The 14,480-nt window shown below is 44.9% G+C and overlaps 1 protein-coding gene across 4 annotated transcripts in view; it reads right to left on the bottom strand.

The window, feature by feature from the left end:
* The window catches only part of LOC115198641 (ubiquitin carboxyl-terminal hydrolase 15), a 57,465-nt gene that overhangs the window by 18,145 nt on the left and 24,840 nt on the right, over positions 1-14,480 (bottom strand). For all 4 annotated transcript variants that reach the window (XM_029760731.1, XM_029760733.1, XM_029760730.1 and 1 more), the window contains exons 7-8: positions 940-1,081; positions 276-449 (exon numbers count right to left, since the gene is read on the bottom strand). In XM_029760731.1, coding sequence (XP_029616591.1) covers positions 276-449; positions 940-1,081 — 316 coding nt within the window. The remainder of the gene's footprint in view (positions 1-275; positions 450-939; positions 1,082-14,480) is intronic.

Genomic DNA, 14,480 nt, shown 5'->3' with positions numbered 1-14,480 from the left:
GTGTGGGTCTAAGGGTCAATTTGGGATTGGGCACATCATTGCTGCATTTCAATCCAGAATCAAAGCAGAAGTGAGGAAACAACTTTCAGACCATGTGAATTTCAGAAGTTAGTACGGGTACAGTACAGGGTTGGGGTCAATTCAGAATGTAAACCAAATTTCAATTAGACATTTTCCCAATTGAAAAGCATTGAAGATGATTGGAATTTCAGTGTACATTCGGAATTGCCTGGAATGAAAATGGACTTGACACCAACCCTGGTACAGTAAATTACCTTGAAAGGCCGTGGCGTGACGTAGCTGTACTTCCCAGACCACGACTGCTTGGTGATCTCAGCGTAGGCCTTGGCGATCTCCCCTTTCATTCCCAGAGGGTTGTCCTCGTTCAACTCATCGTTGTACTTGTCTTTCAGGAAATACTCGGTGAGAGGAGGAACATTACTTAAACACTGAAGAAAAACGAGAGAAACACATAAAATATATAAAAGATTAAAAGTTGGGGGGAAAAAAGCAGTAAAACAAGACAGGGAATAACGAGCAAATCCAAATGAAAAACCCAACAGTCAAAGGAATCGCCAAAACCAACAGTATTACACAATCAAAACCAGCAGCAGTTCCTGCCATGATACAATTAAAACAAATGCATACACACCAACGTTCACAGTGAACAGTTTAATGTATTTTTTTTATTTAACCAGGCAAGTCAGTTAAGAACAAATTCTTATTTACAATGACGTCCTACCAAAAGGCCTGCGGGGAAGGGGGCTGGGATTAAAAATATAGGACAAAATGCGCATCACGACAAGACACCACATAAAGAGAGACCTAAGACAACATAGCAGCAACACACCATGGAAGCAACACCACATAACAAAATGGTAGCTGCACAAAACATGGTACAAACATCATTTGGCAAGTTGAGGGGTTAGAGTATGGTACCTGCAGTGCAGAGTTCATGAAGCAGGTGTTTCCCAGGTTGGAGAGACCACACAGGCCAGCCCGCTCACTCTGCCTGCCTTCGGAGCACTCATAGCTGTTATACGGGTGGTAGGACGGAAGGCTGTAGCTAGAGTTTTTCACACTGAAGAGGATCCATAACATCAGTCAGGAATAAATAAAGAACATGGACTTAGCCTATTGCATACGGCTGGATAAGATTACTGGATGTTACCAAACTAATGCAGGCATAAAGTACTTAAGAGTAGCGGCATAATAATGTGTACTGCTTATTTTTAAGTAATTGCCTTAATCTTGTTTGGACCCCATGAAGAGTAACGGGGATCCTTAATAAATACAAAGGCTAGTGCCGACACACAAACCTTAAACATTTTTAGGTCTTTATTACAAAAATAAATACTCCCACGTCACCCCCCCACAACCCCTCAGACGATCCTGCAGGTGAAGAAGGTGGAGGTCCTGGGCTGGCGTGGTTACACGTGGTCTGCTGTTGTAACGTCAAATTCTCTAAAACGACATTGAAGGTGGCTTATGGTACAGAATTTAACATTAAATTCTCTGGCAACAGCTCTGGTGGACATTCCTGCAGTCAGCATGCCAAACGCACACTCCCTGAAAACTTGAGACATGTGGCATTGAGTTGTGACACTAAACTGCACATTTTAAAGTGGCCTTTTATTGTCCCCAGTACAAGGTGCACCTGTGTAATGACCATGCTGTTTAATCAGCTTTTTAATATGCCACACCTGTTAGGTGGATGGATTATCTTGGCAAAGGAGAAATGCTCAAAAACCGGGTTATAAACAACTTGTGCACAAAATGTAAAGAGAAATACCATTTTTGTGCGTATGGAAGATATCTGGGGCCTATTTTTTCAGCTCATGAAACATGGGACAAACCCTTTACATGTTGCGTTTATATTTTTGTTCAGTGTGTGAGAGACACACACTTTTAGTCTTGTAGTGTGTACACACACACACACAACTGCTCGTCAAACATCTCAGTTCCAAAATCATGTGCATTAATACAGTGTTGGTCCCCCTTTGCTGCAATAACAGCCTCCACTCTTCTGGGGAGGCTTTCCACTACATGTTGGAACATTACTGCAGGGACTTGCTTCCATTCAACCACAATGGCATTAATGAGGTCGGGGCGATTAGGCCTGGCTTCCCATCAGCGCTCCAATTCATTGTGAAGGTGTTCAATGGGGTTGAGGTCAGGGATGTTTACAGGCCAGTCAAGTTATTCCACAGCAATCTCGACAAACCATTTGATGAACCTCACTTTGTGCACCGGGGCATTGTCATGCTGAAATAGTAAAGGGCCTTCCCCAAACTGTTGCTACAAAGTTGGAAGCACAATCGTCTAGTTTGTCATTGTATGCTGTAGCATTAAGATTTCCCTTACCTGGAAATAAAGGACCTACCACGAACCCGCAAAACACCAGTCTCAAGGTCAACAGTGAAGAGGCGACTCCGGGATGCTGGCCTTCTAGGCAGAGTTGCAAAGAAAAATCCATACCTCAAACTGGCCAATAAAAAGATTAAGATGGGCAAAAGACACTGGACAGAGGAACACCGCCTAGAAGGCCAGCATCCCGGAGTTGCCTCCTCACTGTTGACGTTGAGACTGGTGTTTTGCGGGTACTATTTAATGACTTGTGAGGCGTCTGTTTCTCAGACTAGACACTAATCTACTTGTCCTCTTGCTCAGTTGTGCACCAGGGCCTCGCACTCTTTCTATTCTGGTTAGAGACAGTTTATGCTGTTCTGTGAAGGGAGAAGTACCCACCGTGGCACGAGAAAAGTACCCACCGTGGCACGAGAGAAGTACCCACCGTGGCACGAGAGAAGTACCCACCGTGGCACGAGAGAAGTACCCACCGTGGCACGAGAGAAGTACCCACCGTGGCACGAGAGAAGTACCCACCGTGGCACGAGAGAAGTACCCACCGTGGCACGAGAGAAGTACCCACCGTGGCACGAGAGAAGTACCCACCGTGGCACGAGAGAAGTACCCACCGTGGCACGAGAGAAGTACCCACCGTGGCACGAGAGAAGTACCCACCGTGGCACGAGAGAAGTACCCACCGTGGCACGAGAGAAGTACCCACCGTGGCACGAGAGAAGTACCCACCGTGGCACGAGAGAAGTACCCACCGTGGCACGAGAGAAGTACCCACCGTGGCACGAGAGAAGTACCCACCGTGGCACGAGAGAAGTACCCACCGTGGCACGAGAGAAGTACCCACCGTGGCACGAGAGAAGTACCCACCGTGGCACGAGAGAAGTACCCACCGTGGCACGAGAGAAGTACCCACCGTGGCACGAGAGAAGTACCCACCGTGGCACGAGAGAAGTACCCACCGTGGCACGAGAGAAGTACCCACCGTGGCACGAGAGAAGTACCCACCGTGGCACGAGAGAAGTACCCACCGTGGCACGAGAGAAGTACCCACCGTGGCACGAAAGAAGTACCCACCGTGGCACGAGGGAAGTACCCACCGTGGCACGAGGGAAGTACCCACCGTGGCACGAGGGAAGTACCCACCGTGGCACGAGGGAAGTACACACCGTGGCACGAGAGAAGTACACACCGTGGCACGAGATCTTCAGTTTCTTGGCAATTTCTCACATGCAATAGCTTTCATTTCTCAGAACAAGAATAGACTGACGAGTTTCAGAAGGGTCTTTGTTTCTGGCCATTTTGAACCTGTAGTCAAACCCACAAATGCTGATGCTCCAGATACTCAACTAGTCTAAAGGTCAGTTTTATTGCTTCTTTAACCAGACAAGAGTTTTCAGCTATGCTAACAATTGCAAAAGGGTTTTCTAGTGATCAATTAGCCTTTTTTAAAATTATAAATTTGGATTAGCTAACACAATGTGTCACTGGAACACAGGAGCGATGGTTGCTGATAATGGGCCTCTGTACGCCAATGTAGATATTACATTCAAAATATTCTGCAGTTTCCAGCTACAATAGTCATTTACAACAATGTCTACACTATTTCTGATCAATTTGATGTCATTTTAAAAATGGACCAAAAAAATACATACATTCTTTCAAAAACAAAGACATTTCTAAGTGACCCCAAACATTTGAAAGGTAGTGTGTACACGCACACACAATTTTACTTTTTTTCAGAACATTAACTATGTGTGTTCTCTTGTTTTGTACTGGTATGTAGTTTCGACCCAATGATTCATCTGACAAAAAAAACTTTGCGTGCTGCAGGCCCAGGAATGGATCAAAGCTGGCGAGACATGCAATGACGTGATCTTCACAGACAAATCAACCGTGGCCCTTGAGCTATCTGCTCAAAATTGCTACACAAAAGAATGAAGGTCAAGCAAGCCTAGCCCCAAGCATCCCCTCAAACTCCATGTGTAGGAGGGCAATTTCTCACCAGGGACCAGGCCCATATTTGCATTTTGATGTTAAGTTTGGCTATTTACAAAGCAAAAGGTACATCAAATATTATAGCCTACACCTCACAGATGGCTGTGTTCCACAATAATTCACTGTTGGCTCCTTTTTCAGGTATCATGGATCAAGATGAGGAAAAAAAATCAAGAGATTTGCTGGACCCTATGTCAGAGGTGTTTCAGGGACCACATCGTTTCTTTCAAGGTAGGATTATAGCAATATTTTGTTATGTTTAAGCATATTTACATGTATATTTCTAGAATTGTACCTAATGTTGGCTGTCAGGCTAAATGTATTTTTCTTCTCCAAATGCAGACAATGACCCAAAACACACTGCCGGGTTTGCATTGCAAATGAGGGCATAAACTGGGTCAAGATGCCAGCAGACTAAGTAGACTTTTATGTAGTAAAATAAAAGGTTAAATAAAATAACCTATAGTATATCAAAATATTTTTTGCATCTCCACATGTAGAGCTCCTGATTTAGACCCGATCGAACTTGTTTGGCATCAACTGAAAACATTCATCCGCAACTCTGCCAAGCCTACAAGCTAAGTTGACAAATTCATTGATCATCTCAGCAAAGTTTTACCCGTGGTCGTGGAGCTGGGGGGGGGGGGGGGGAGAGTGCAACTGACATGTAGTTGAAATAAACATCTGCATTTTGAAAGTATTTTTTCACGTTATTTTATTAAATGCCAGCATAAAGATGTTGAACAGATACTGTACAGTATACTTTAACCAACATTTCAGTTGCATGAGGTTGAGTTAGAAAAAAATAAAAACTTGAGTACTCAAGCATCGAATACATTGCAAATTCGGGGGGTTCACACCTAAGGTTGCCGGGCTACGAAGAGTCTATCGTCCTGCTTATAGCCCATCATGGAAACATTGTTTGCATGATGGGCTACACCTGCTACAGATAAACCGCCTGTTAATGAGTTCCGAGAGCCGATCTGTTATCCAACGATTATTATTAACCCTACATTATAAAAGCCCCTTAGGTATTCTCACAGACCAGATTTGCCCTAACGAAAAAAAGCCCCTTAGATTTTGAGTCCTCCAATCCTGGAAACTTTGTTTGCAGAATTCACAGCCGGCTACGCTTGTGAAAAACAAAATAGATCCAGCTGCCCATCACTACTGTAAATAAAAACACAGAACATCTAAGAGGACTCTTTATAAAGCAGGGTTAATAATATTTAAATCGTTGGATAACAGATCGGCTCTCAGAACTCATTACTAAGAGACGACTTCTATCTTCAATATAAATAATTAATTCAGAAGGTTATAATAAACATATAATAAACAAACCATGGAATCGGTACATCAAAAATCTATTCCAACTATTTTGCAATCTATATGGCACAGCTGTCAATTTTTGGTATGAAACTGGTATATTTTTATTTATCACAATTTTCTTTAACCAATTTTGGTCTTTAATGCAGGGCCTACAGACAAGTTCCTTACTTTTTCCCCCTGATTTTAGAGGGAGAGAAACCAAAAGCCCACCATGCCTATTTTTTGAAAAGCCTCAGTTCACACACCAAGTGAAATTCCCCCAATGTATTAACCCAAGTTCTCTTACCTCCAGGACCACTGACAGTTTTGTTGTTGTCTGATGCAGGACTCGTGCCAGAGGAGAGACTCAGACTGAAAACTGCTCCATTAAATGCCACGGTTTAGACTACCGATCGATCAGTGTTCTAACTCCCCCTTATTATAGCGTAGTGCAATGACAGAATCCAACCACATCTACCACTAAACGGTCGCGGCATAAGCTCGTAACTTTTAAAGGAATAACCAATGTATATATTGGAAGTAGAAGTATTGTTGCCCATTAGTTTACTCCAATTAGGGGAGGAGTGGTAGGGTTAGGGGACAATAATGAAGGAAAATGTATATATTTTTATAAAATATGGACGATTGGAAATTATGCAAACACTCATTGATAGAACTCAGTCTGCAATATTAAAGCTGATCACTATCTGCATCTATATATTTTTTAAGCAACCAATTTTATATACACTTTAGATTGCAAAACATCCTTTACGTAAGTCAAGGAACTCCGATTTGATCCCATCTACCTTGTTGGCCTGAGTTGTCATTGAGATAATTATGAAACCATCGGCAAGCATCAGTACCCAACCCTATCGAGGACAGCTTATTCAACAGACATGGCAAAAATTCTTTAAGGCATTTGCAATATCATTTACAACAAGCTTGGTAGCCGTAGTGGTGCTATGTTTAGGTCTGAATCTGATTGATTAACATTAAGAAAACAATTTACAGAAAATAACAGCTGTTTGTGGACCAATGATCCTAGAATTTGAAAGACTGGAGCCTGGAAATGGATTGATAATTATCAAGATCACTACTATCCACACCCTTATGGAGTGGTAGCAACAAAGCCGCTTTCCACACTTTTGGAATATATATTAACACATTTGTGTTCCTGTCCCAGCAATGAGAGGCGCTGTATACTTAAGCAAAGACAGGTCCAAACTGTCAGCTGCTAATGGACTTCTTGGTGTCAATTGCTAATAAGGCAGCAATAACATCGGTTTCTGTGAGTTGCCAAAATTAAAAACCGAGACTACCATTTACCAAGTCACGTAAGGGTGACTGATTATCCATCGAGTCAACTGACTGGCCAAAACCAGTATGATACACATTTCTTTCAAATAGGAAACCAGCAGAGTTAAATGCTGATTAAAAGCATCATAAGTAGTAACTTTTTCCAGTAATGATGCAGAAAACTGCTTAGGCAGGGAAGTAGAGGAATTACCTGGCTTCAGTGAATTATCGGTTTTCCAGAATTTAGCGTGATCACCAACAGTCTGCCATAGCGCTAAGGAAGTAAATTGATTTAGCATGTAACCTACCTCACCACGTTAAGAGCTCGTACAGTTACTGCTCCACAAATATTTGCCATTGCCTTAACTTAGCCTCTGCCCAGGCTTTCAACAACCATCTTTCGTCAAAATCCATATAGGTCTCAGCCACCACCAGCAGCATCTCACCTCAAACGCTTTAACCAGAGTCCAGGTCTAGCTCAGCTCACTCCTTGCCCAGGCCTTGGTCCCAGAGCTCAGTCCCAGTTCAGATATGCAGCAGAGGAGCACAGTAAGCAAGTTCCATCCCATTCCGAGCGCAACACAGTCAAACATAGCTAACGAGAAGCCTCTACCCTCAGTCACAGTTGAAGTTATGCAGTGCCTCTCCTCACTCTCTCCGGGCCCTGCTGAGTGACAGTGCCATCCCCTGCCCTGTCCCCTAGCATCACCCTGCTCCTGCCCTGACGTGTGCTCTGCACTGCTGCTACCACAGGATAGCCTATTTATAGCAGCAGCTACCTAAGCTACAACGATGCGCAAGAATACGATTCAGGAAGTAGAGATACACAGACAGAGAAAGAAAGCGGGAAAGGGAAGACAAGAGCAAAGGAGAGGCAAAATAGAGGGAATAGAAAGTGGTACAGGAGAGAGACGTAGGGTGAGAGGAAGGGGTACAGGAGAGAGACAGATGGGTAAAGGAAAGAAAGGGGATGTACAGGCAAGAAAGACAGATGGATAGCTCAAGAGAAAGGAGGGAAAAGAGCAGAGGGGGTGACAGAGGGGGCCTGACAGCAGAGAGTTCCTGCTGAGGTTGCAGAATACATCTTGTCCAAATAGACAGCTACTTTAATATGCAATTAGGTATTCAAATAGCTGGGTCTCCTTAAGAATCTACTGTAGCCTGAGTAGAGAGCATAGCTGGAGGATGTGATGAGAATAATGAAGTTAGCATCTGTGTCGCAGCCAGGCAAGAGAGAGGGTGTGGTGGAGAGAGGGAAAGGGGGGGAGGCAGATGAAATTCATTCTGAAGGTCACACAGGGATTGCAGAATATGCAGCACAATGAGCTCAGAGAGAGAGGGGAAGAAGTGTGAGAGAAAAATGTGAGAGGACTGTCACTGCACACAGGGAGTCTAGGGACAGTGGCTCAGAACAAATGCATCTTGTCTAGGGTTGCAAAGGGTTGGAAACTTTCCGTGAAGTTAAACCTGGGAATTTTCCTTAAATTCAAAACGTTATCTTATAACAGTGAACCTTTTGTGGGATGCACATAAGTCAATTCTAGGTCTTGTGACATATTTTGGTTAAACTATCCCCAATTCACTGGAATTGCAACCCTCTGCATGCACAGTGCATTTTTCCATCACATGTGCAGTGCACTCTTCCATTATATGTACAGCTGATTCTCAAGATCTTGCACTAATGAGATGCTATTGAGCCCACACGCTTTCTGGTAAGTCTTGATTACAATACTGGGTGGGGTGAATATACACTGCTCAAAAAAAATAAAAGGGAACACTAAAATAACATCCTAGATCTGAATGAATGAAATAGTCTTAAATACTTTTCTGTACATAGTTGAATGTGCTGACAAAAATCACAAAACTAAATCAATGGAAATCCAATTTATCAACCCATGGAGTCATACTCAAAATTAAAAACTCCCCTTCTGCTCCGTGGCTCGACGACTCACTGCGAGCTCACAGAACAGGGCTCCGGGCAGCCGAGCGGAAATGGAGGAAAACTCGCCTCCCTGCGGACCTGGCATCCTTTCACTCCCTCCTCTCTACATTCTCCTCTTCTGTCTCTGCTGCTAAAGCCACTTTCTACCACTAAATTCCAAGCATCTGCCTCTAACCCTAGGAAGCTCTTTGCTACCTTCTCCTCCCTCCTGAATCCTCCTCCCCCTCCCCCTCCCTCCTCCCTCTCTGCGGATGACTTCGTCAACCATTTTGAAAAGAAAGTTGACGATATCCGATCCTCGTTTGCTAAGTCAAACGACACCGCTGGTCCTGCTCACACTGCCCTACCCTGTGCTTTGACCTCTTTCTCCCCTCTCTCTCCAGATGAAATCTCGCGTCTTGTGACGGCCGGCCGCCCAACAACCTGCCCGCTTGACCCTATCCCCTCCTCTTCTCCAGACAATTTCCGGAGACCTTCTCCCCTACCTCACCTCGCTCATCAACTCATCCTTGACCGTTGGCTACGTCCCTTCCGTCTTCAAGAGAGCGAGAGTTGCACCCCTTCTGAAAAAACCTACACTCGATCCCTCCGATGTCAACAACTACAGACCAGTATCCCTTCTTTCTTTTCTCTCCAAAACTCTTGAACGTGCCATCCTTGGCCAGCTCTCCTGCTCTCTCTCTCAGAATGGCCTTCTTGATCCTAATCAGTCAGGTTTCAAGACTGGGCATTCAACTGAGACTGCTCTTCTCTGTGTCACGGAGGCTCTCCGCACTGCTAAAGCTAACTCTCCTCTGCGCTCATCCTTCTAGACCCATCTGCTGCCTTTGATACTGTGAACCATCAGATCCTCCTCTCCACCCTCTCCGAGTTGGGCATCTCCGGCGCGGCCCACGCTTGGATTGCGTCCTACCTGACAGGTCGCTCCTACCAGGTGTCGTGGCGAGAATCTGTCTCCGCACCACACGCTCTCACCACTGGTGTCCCCCAGGGCTCTGTTCTAGGCCCTCTCCTATTCTCGCTATACACCAAGTCACTTGGCTCTGTCATATCCTCACATGGTCTCTCCTATCATTGCTATGCAGACGACACACAATTAATCTTCTCCTTTCCCCCTTCTGATAACCAGGCGGCGAATCGCATCTCTGCATGTCTGGCAGACATATCAGTGTGGATGACGGATCACCACCTCAAGCTGAACCTCGGCAAGACGGAGCTGCTCTTCCTCCCGGGGAAGGACTGCCCGTTCCATGATCTCGCCATCACGGTTGACAACTCCCTTGTGTCCTCCTCCCAGAGTGCTAAGAACCTTGGCGTGATCCTGGACAACACCCTGTCGTTCTCCACTAACATCAAGGCGGTGACCGGATCCTGTAGGTTCATGCTCTACAACATTCGCAGAGTACGACCCTGTCTCACACAGGAAGCGACGCAGGTCCTAATCCAGGCACTTGTCATCTCCCGTCTGGATTACTGCAACTCGCTGTTGGCTGGGCTCCCTGCCTGTGCCATTAAACCCCTACAACTCATCCAGAACGCCGCAGCCCTTCTGGTGTTCAACCTTCCCAAGATCTCTCACGTCACCCCGCTCCTCCGCTCTCTCCACTGGCTTCCAGTTGAAGCTCGCATCCGCTACAAGACCATGGTGCTTGCCTACGGAGCTGTGAGGGGAACGGCACCTCCATACCTTCAGGCTCTGATCAGGCCCTACACCCAAACAAGGGCACTGCGTTCATCCACCTCTGGCCTGCTGGCCCCCCTACCTCTGAGGAAGCACGGTTCCCGCTCAGCCCAGTCCAAACTGTTCGCTGCTCTGGCACCCCAATGGTGGAACAAGCTCCCTCACGACGCCAGGACAGCGGAGTCAATCACCACCTTCCGGAGACACCTGAAACCCCACCTCTTTAAGGAATACCTGGGATAGGATAAAGTAATCCTTCTACCCCCCCCCCCTTAAAAGATTTAGATGCACTATTGTAAAGTGGTTGTTCCACTGGATATCATAAGGTGAATGCACCAATTTGTAAGTCGCTCTGGATAAGAGCGTCTGCTAAATGACGTAAATGTAAATGTAATTAAAGTGGAAAACCACACTACAGGCTGATCCAACTGATGTAATGTCCTTAAAACAAGTCAAAATGAGGCTCAGTAGTGTGTGTGGCCTCCACGTGCCTGTATGACCTCCCTACAACGCCTGGGCATGCTCCTGATGAGGTGGCGGATGGTCTCCTGAGGGATCTCCTCCCAGACCTGGACTAAAGCATCCGCCTACTCCTGGACAGTCTGGTGCAACGTGGCGTTGGTGGATGGAGTGAGACATGATGTCCCAGATGTGCTCAATTGGATTCAGGTCTGGGGAACGGGCGGGCCAGTCCATAGCATCAATGCCTTCCTCTTGCAGGAACTGCTGACACACTCCAGCCACATGAGGTCTAGCATTGTCTTGCATAAGGAGGAACCCAGGGCCAACCGCACCAGCATATGGTCTCACAAGGGGTCTGAGGATCTCATCTCGGTACATAATGGCAGTCAGGCTACCTATGGCGAGCACATGGAGGGCTGTGCGGCCCCCCAAAGAATTGCCACCCCACACCATGACTGACCCACTGCCTAACCGGTCATGCTGGAGGATGTTGCAGGCAGCAGAACGTTCGCCACGGCGTCTCCAGACTCTGTCACATGTGCTCAGTGTGAACCTGCTTTCATCTGTTTAGAGCACAGTGCGCCAGTGGCGAATTTGCCAATCTTGGTGTTCTCTGGCAAATGCCAAACGTCCTGTACGGTGTTGGGCTGTAAGCACAACCCCCACCTGTGGATGTCGGGCCCTCATACCACCATCATGGAGTCTGTTTCTGACCGTTTGAGCAGACATGCACATTTGTGGCCTGCTGGAGGTCATTTTGCAGGGCTCTGGCAGTGCTCCTCTTGCTCCTCCTCGCACAAAGGCGGAGGTAGCGGTCCTGCTGCTGGGTTGTTGCCCTCCTACGGCCTCCTCCACGTCTCCTGATGTAATGGCCTGTCTCCTGGTAGCGCCTCCATGCTCTGGACACTACGTTGACAGACACAGCAAACCTTCTTGCCACAGCTCGCATTGATGTGCCATCCTGGATGAGCTGCACTACCTGAGCCACTTGTGTGGGTTGTAGACTCCATCTCATGCTACCACTAGAGTGAAAGCACCGCCAGCATTCAAAAGTGACCAAAACATCAACCAGGAAGCATAGGAACTGAGAAGTGGTCTGGTCACCACCTGCAGAACCACTCCTTTATTGGGGGTGTCTTGCTAATTGCCTATAATTTCCACTTGTTTTCTATTCCATTTGCACAACAGATGTGAAATTTATTGTCAATCAGTGTTGCTTCCGAAGTGGACAATTTGATTTCACAGAAGTGTGATTGACTTGGAGTTACATTGTGTTGTTTAAGTGTTCCCTTTATTTTTTTGAGCAGTATATTTTACATTACATTCTTTTTTGTTAACTAGTAAATAGTAGCCTACAAAGTGTGTTTAAATCATTTCTAACTTGTTAACAATGTTTTAGTTAATTTCTGCTACCATGTGGGTTTTAGCTTGCTTGAGCCTGCTAACTGAGGTGTTAAAGGGTACGTGGGACGAAATTGTCCCACACTATTCAACAGCCAGTGACAAATCAGAGTGCCAAATTTAAAACCGAAAATTTTTATAATTCAAAGTTTTCAAACATAGGACTATTTTACACCATTTGAAAGACAAGACTCTCGTTAATCTAACCACATTGTCCGATTTCAAAAAGGCTTTACAGCAAAAGCAAAACATTAGATTGTGTCAGGAGAGTACCTTGCCAAAAATAATCACAGCCATTTTCAAAGCAAGCATATATGTGTCACAAAAACCAAAACCACAGCTAAATGCAGCACTAACCTTTGATGATCTTCATCAGATGACACTCCTAGGACATTATGTTATAAAATACATGCATGTTTGTTCAATCAAGTTCATATTTGTATCAAAAAACAGCTTTTTACATTAGCATGTGATGTTCAGAACTAGCATACCCACCGCAAACTTCCGGTGAATTTACTAAATTACTCATGATTAACGTTCACAAAATACATAAATTATTTTAAGAATTATAGATACAGAACTCCTTTATGCAATCGCGGTGTCAGATTTTAAAATAGCTTTTCGGCGAAAGCACATTTTGCAATATTCTGAGTACATAGCCCGGCCATCACGGCTAGCTATTTTGACACCCACCAAGTTTGGGGCTCACCAAACTCTAAATTAATATTAGAAAAATTGGATTACCTTTGCTGTTCTTCGTCAAAATGCACTCCCAGGACTTCTACTTCAACAACAAAATGTTGTTTTGGTTCCAAATAATCCATAGTTATATTCAAATAGCTCTGTTTTGTTTGTGCGTTCAGGTCACTATCTGAAGGGTGACGCGCGAGCGCATTTCGTGACAAAAAAAAATTGAAATATTCCATTACCGTACTTCGAAGCATGTCAAACGCTGTTTAAAATCAATTTATGCGATTTCTCGTAAAAGAGCGATAATATTCCAACCGGGCGACGATGTATTCATTCAAAGACAAAGAAAAACATGGAGTCGTCTCGTGGACGCGCATCTCCAGTGTCATTGTTCCCTGCCTGACCACTCACAAAAACTCCTGCTGTTTTTCGCCCAGAGACAGGAGAGACGTCATTCCACTTTCTGGCGCCTTCTGAGAGCCAATGGAAGCCTTAGAAAATGTCACGTTACAGCACAAATGCTGTATTTTTGATAGAGATGCAACAGAAGGAGAACAAATTGTCAGACAGGGCACTTCCTGTATGGAATCTTCTCAGGTTTTGGCCTGCCATATGAGTTCTGTTATACTCACAGACACCATTCAAACAGTTTTAGAAACTTTAGGGTGTTTTCTATCCAAATCTACTAATTATATGCATATTCTCGTTTCTGGGCAAGAGTAGTAACCAGTTTAAATCGGGTATGTTTTTTTATCCGGCCGTGCAAATACTGCCCCCTAGCCCCAACAGGTTAATTCACCTATTTTCATACATGTTAAATTTTAAAACATTTATCTTACAAAGGAGTTGTTTAATCTAACTTAACTATTTATCTGTACATGGAATTGTATTTGTTGTTTAAAAAAAAAAAAAATCTAATCTTTACAGGAAAATGCCACGGGAACTATCTGATGTGTGGAGACATTTCACTGCAGCTAATGTAGAAGGAAAAGCTGTGTACATTTGCAAATACTGTGCCAAATCATATGTGAAGAATGCAACAAAGATGCAGACTCATCTGGCCAAGTGCATAAAGTTCCCTCAGCGCTCACCACAAGCAACCTCTGACAAAAGTCGACTTCTATTCGAGGTGACACCTTATCGAAAGCAACAGCTCATGGTCCTCCTGGAATCAGAAGTGTTTTTGACTCAATGGAGGAACGTTGTCAGAGAAAGAATTGCAGATGAATGTCTTGCTCGAGCTGTGTATGCAACTGGTTCACCTCTGATGCTCACAGGAAATGTGTATTGGAAAAGATTTCTGAATGTTCTTCACCCAGCATACACCCCTCAAGTCAGACA

Source organism: Salmo trutta, chromosome 8 (assembly GCF_901001165.1).
Source record: "Salmo trutta chromosome 8, fSalTru1.1, whole genome shotgun sequence".
Lineage (NCBI taxonomy): Eukaryota > Metazoa > Chordata > Actinopteri > Salmoniformes > Salmonidae > Salmo > Salmo trutta.
Note: the sequence above shows the minus strand (reverse complement) of the source record. Positions and strands in the feature narration are given on the sequence as shown.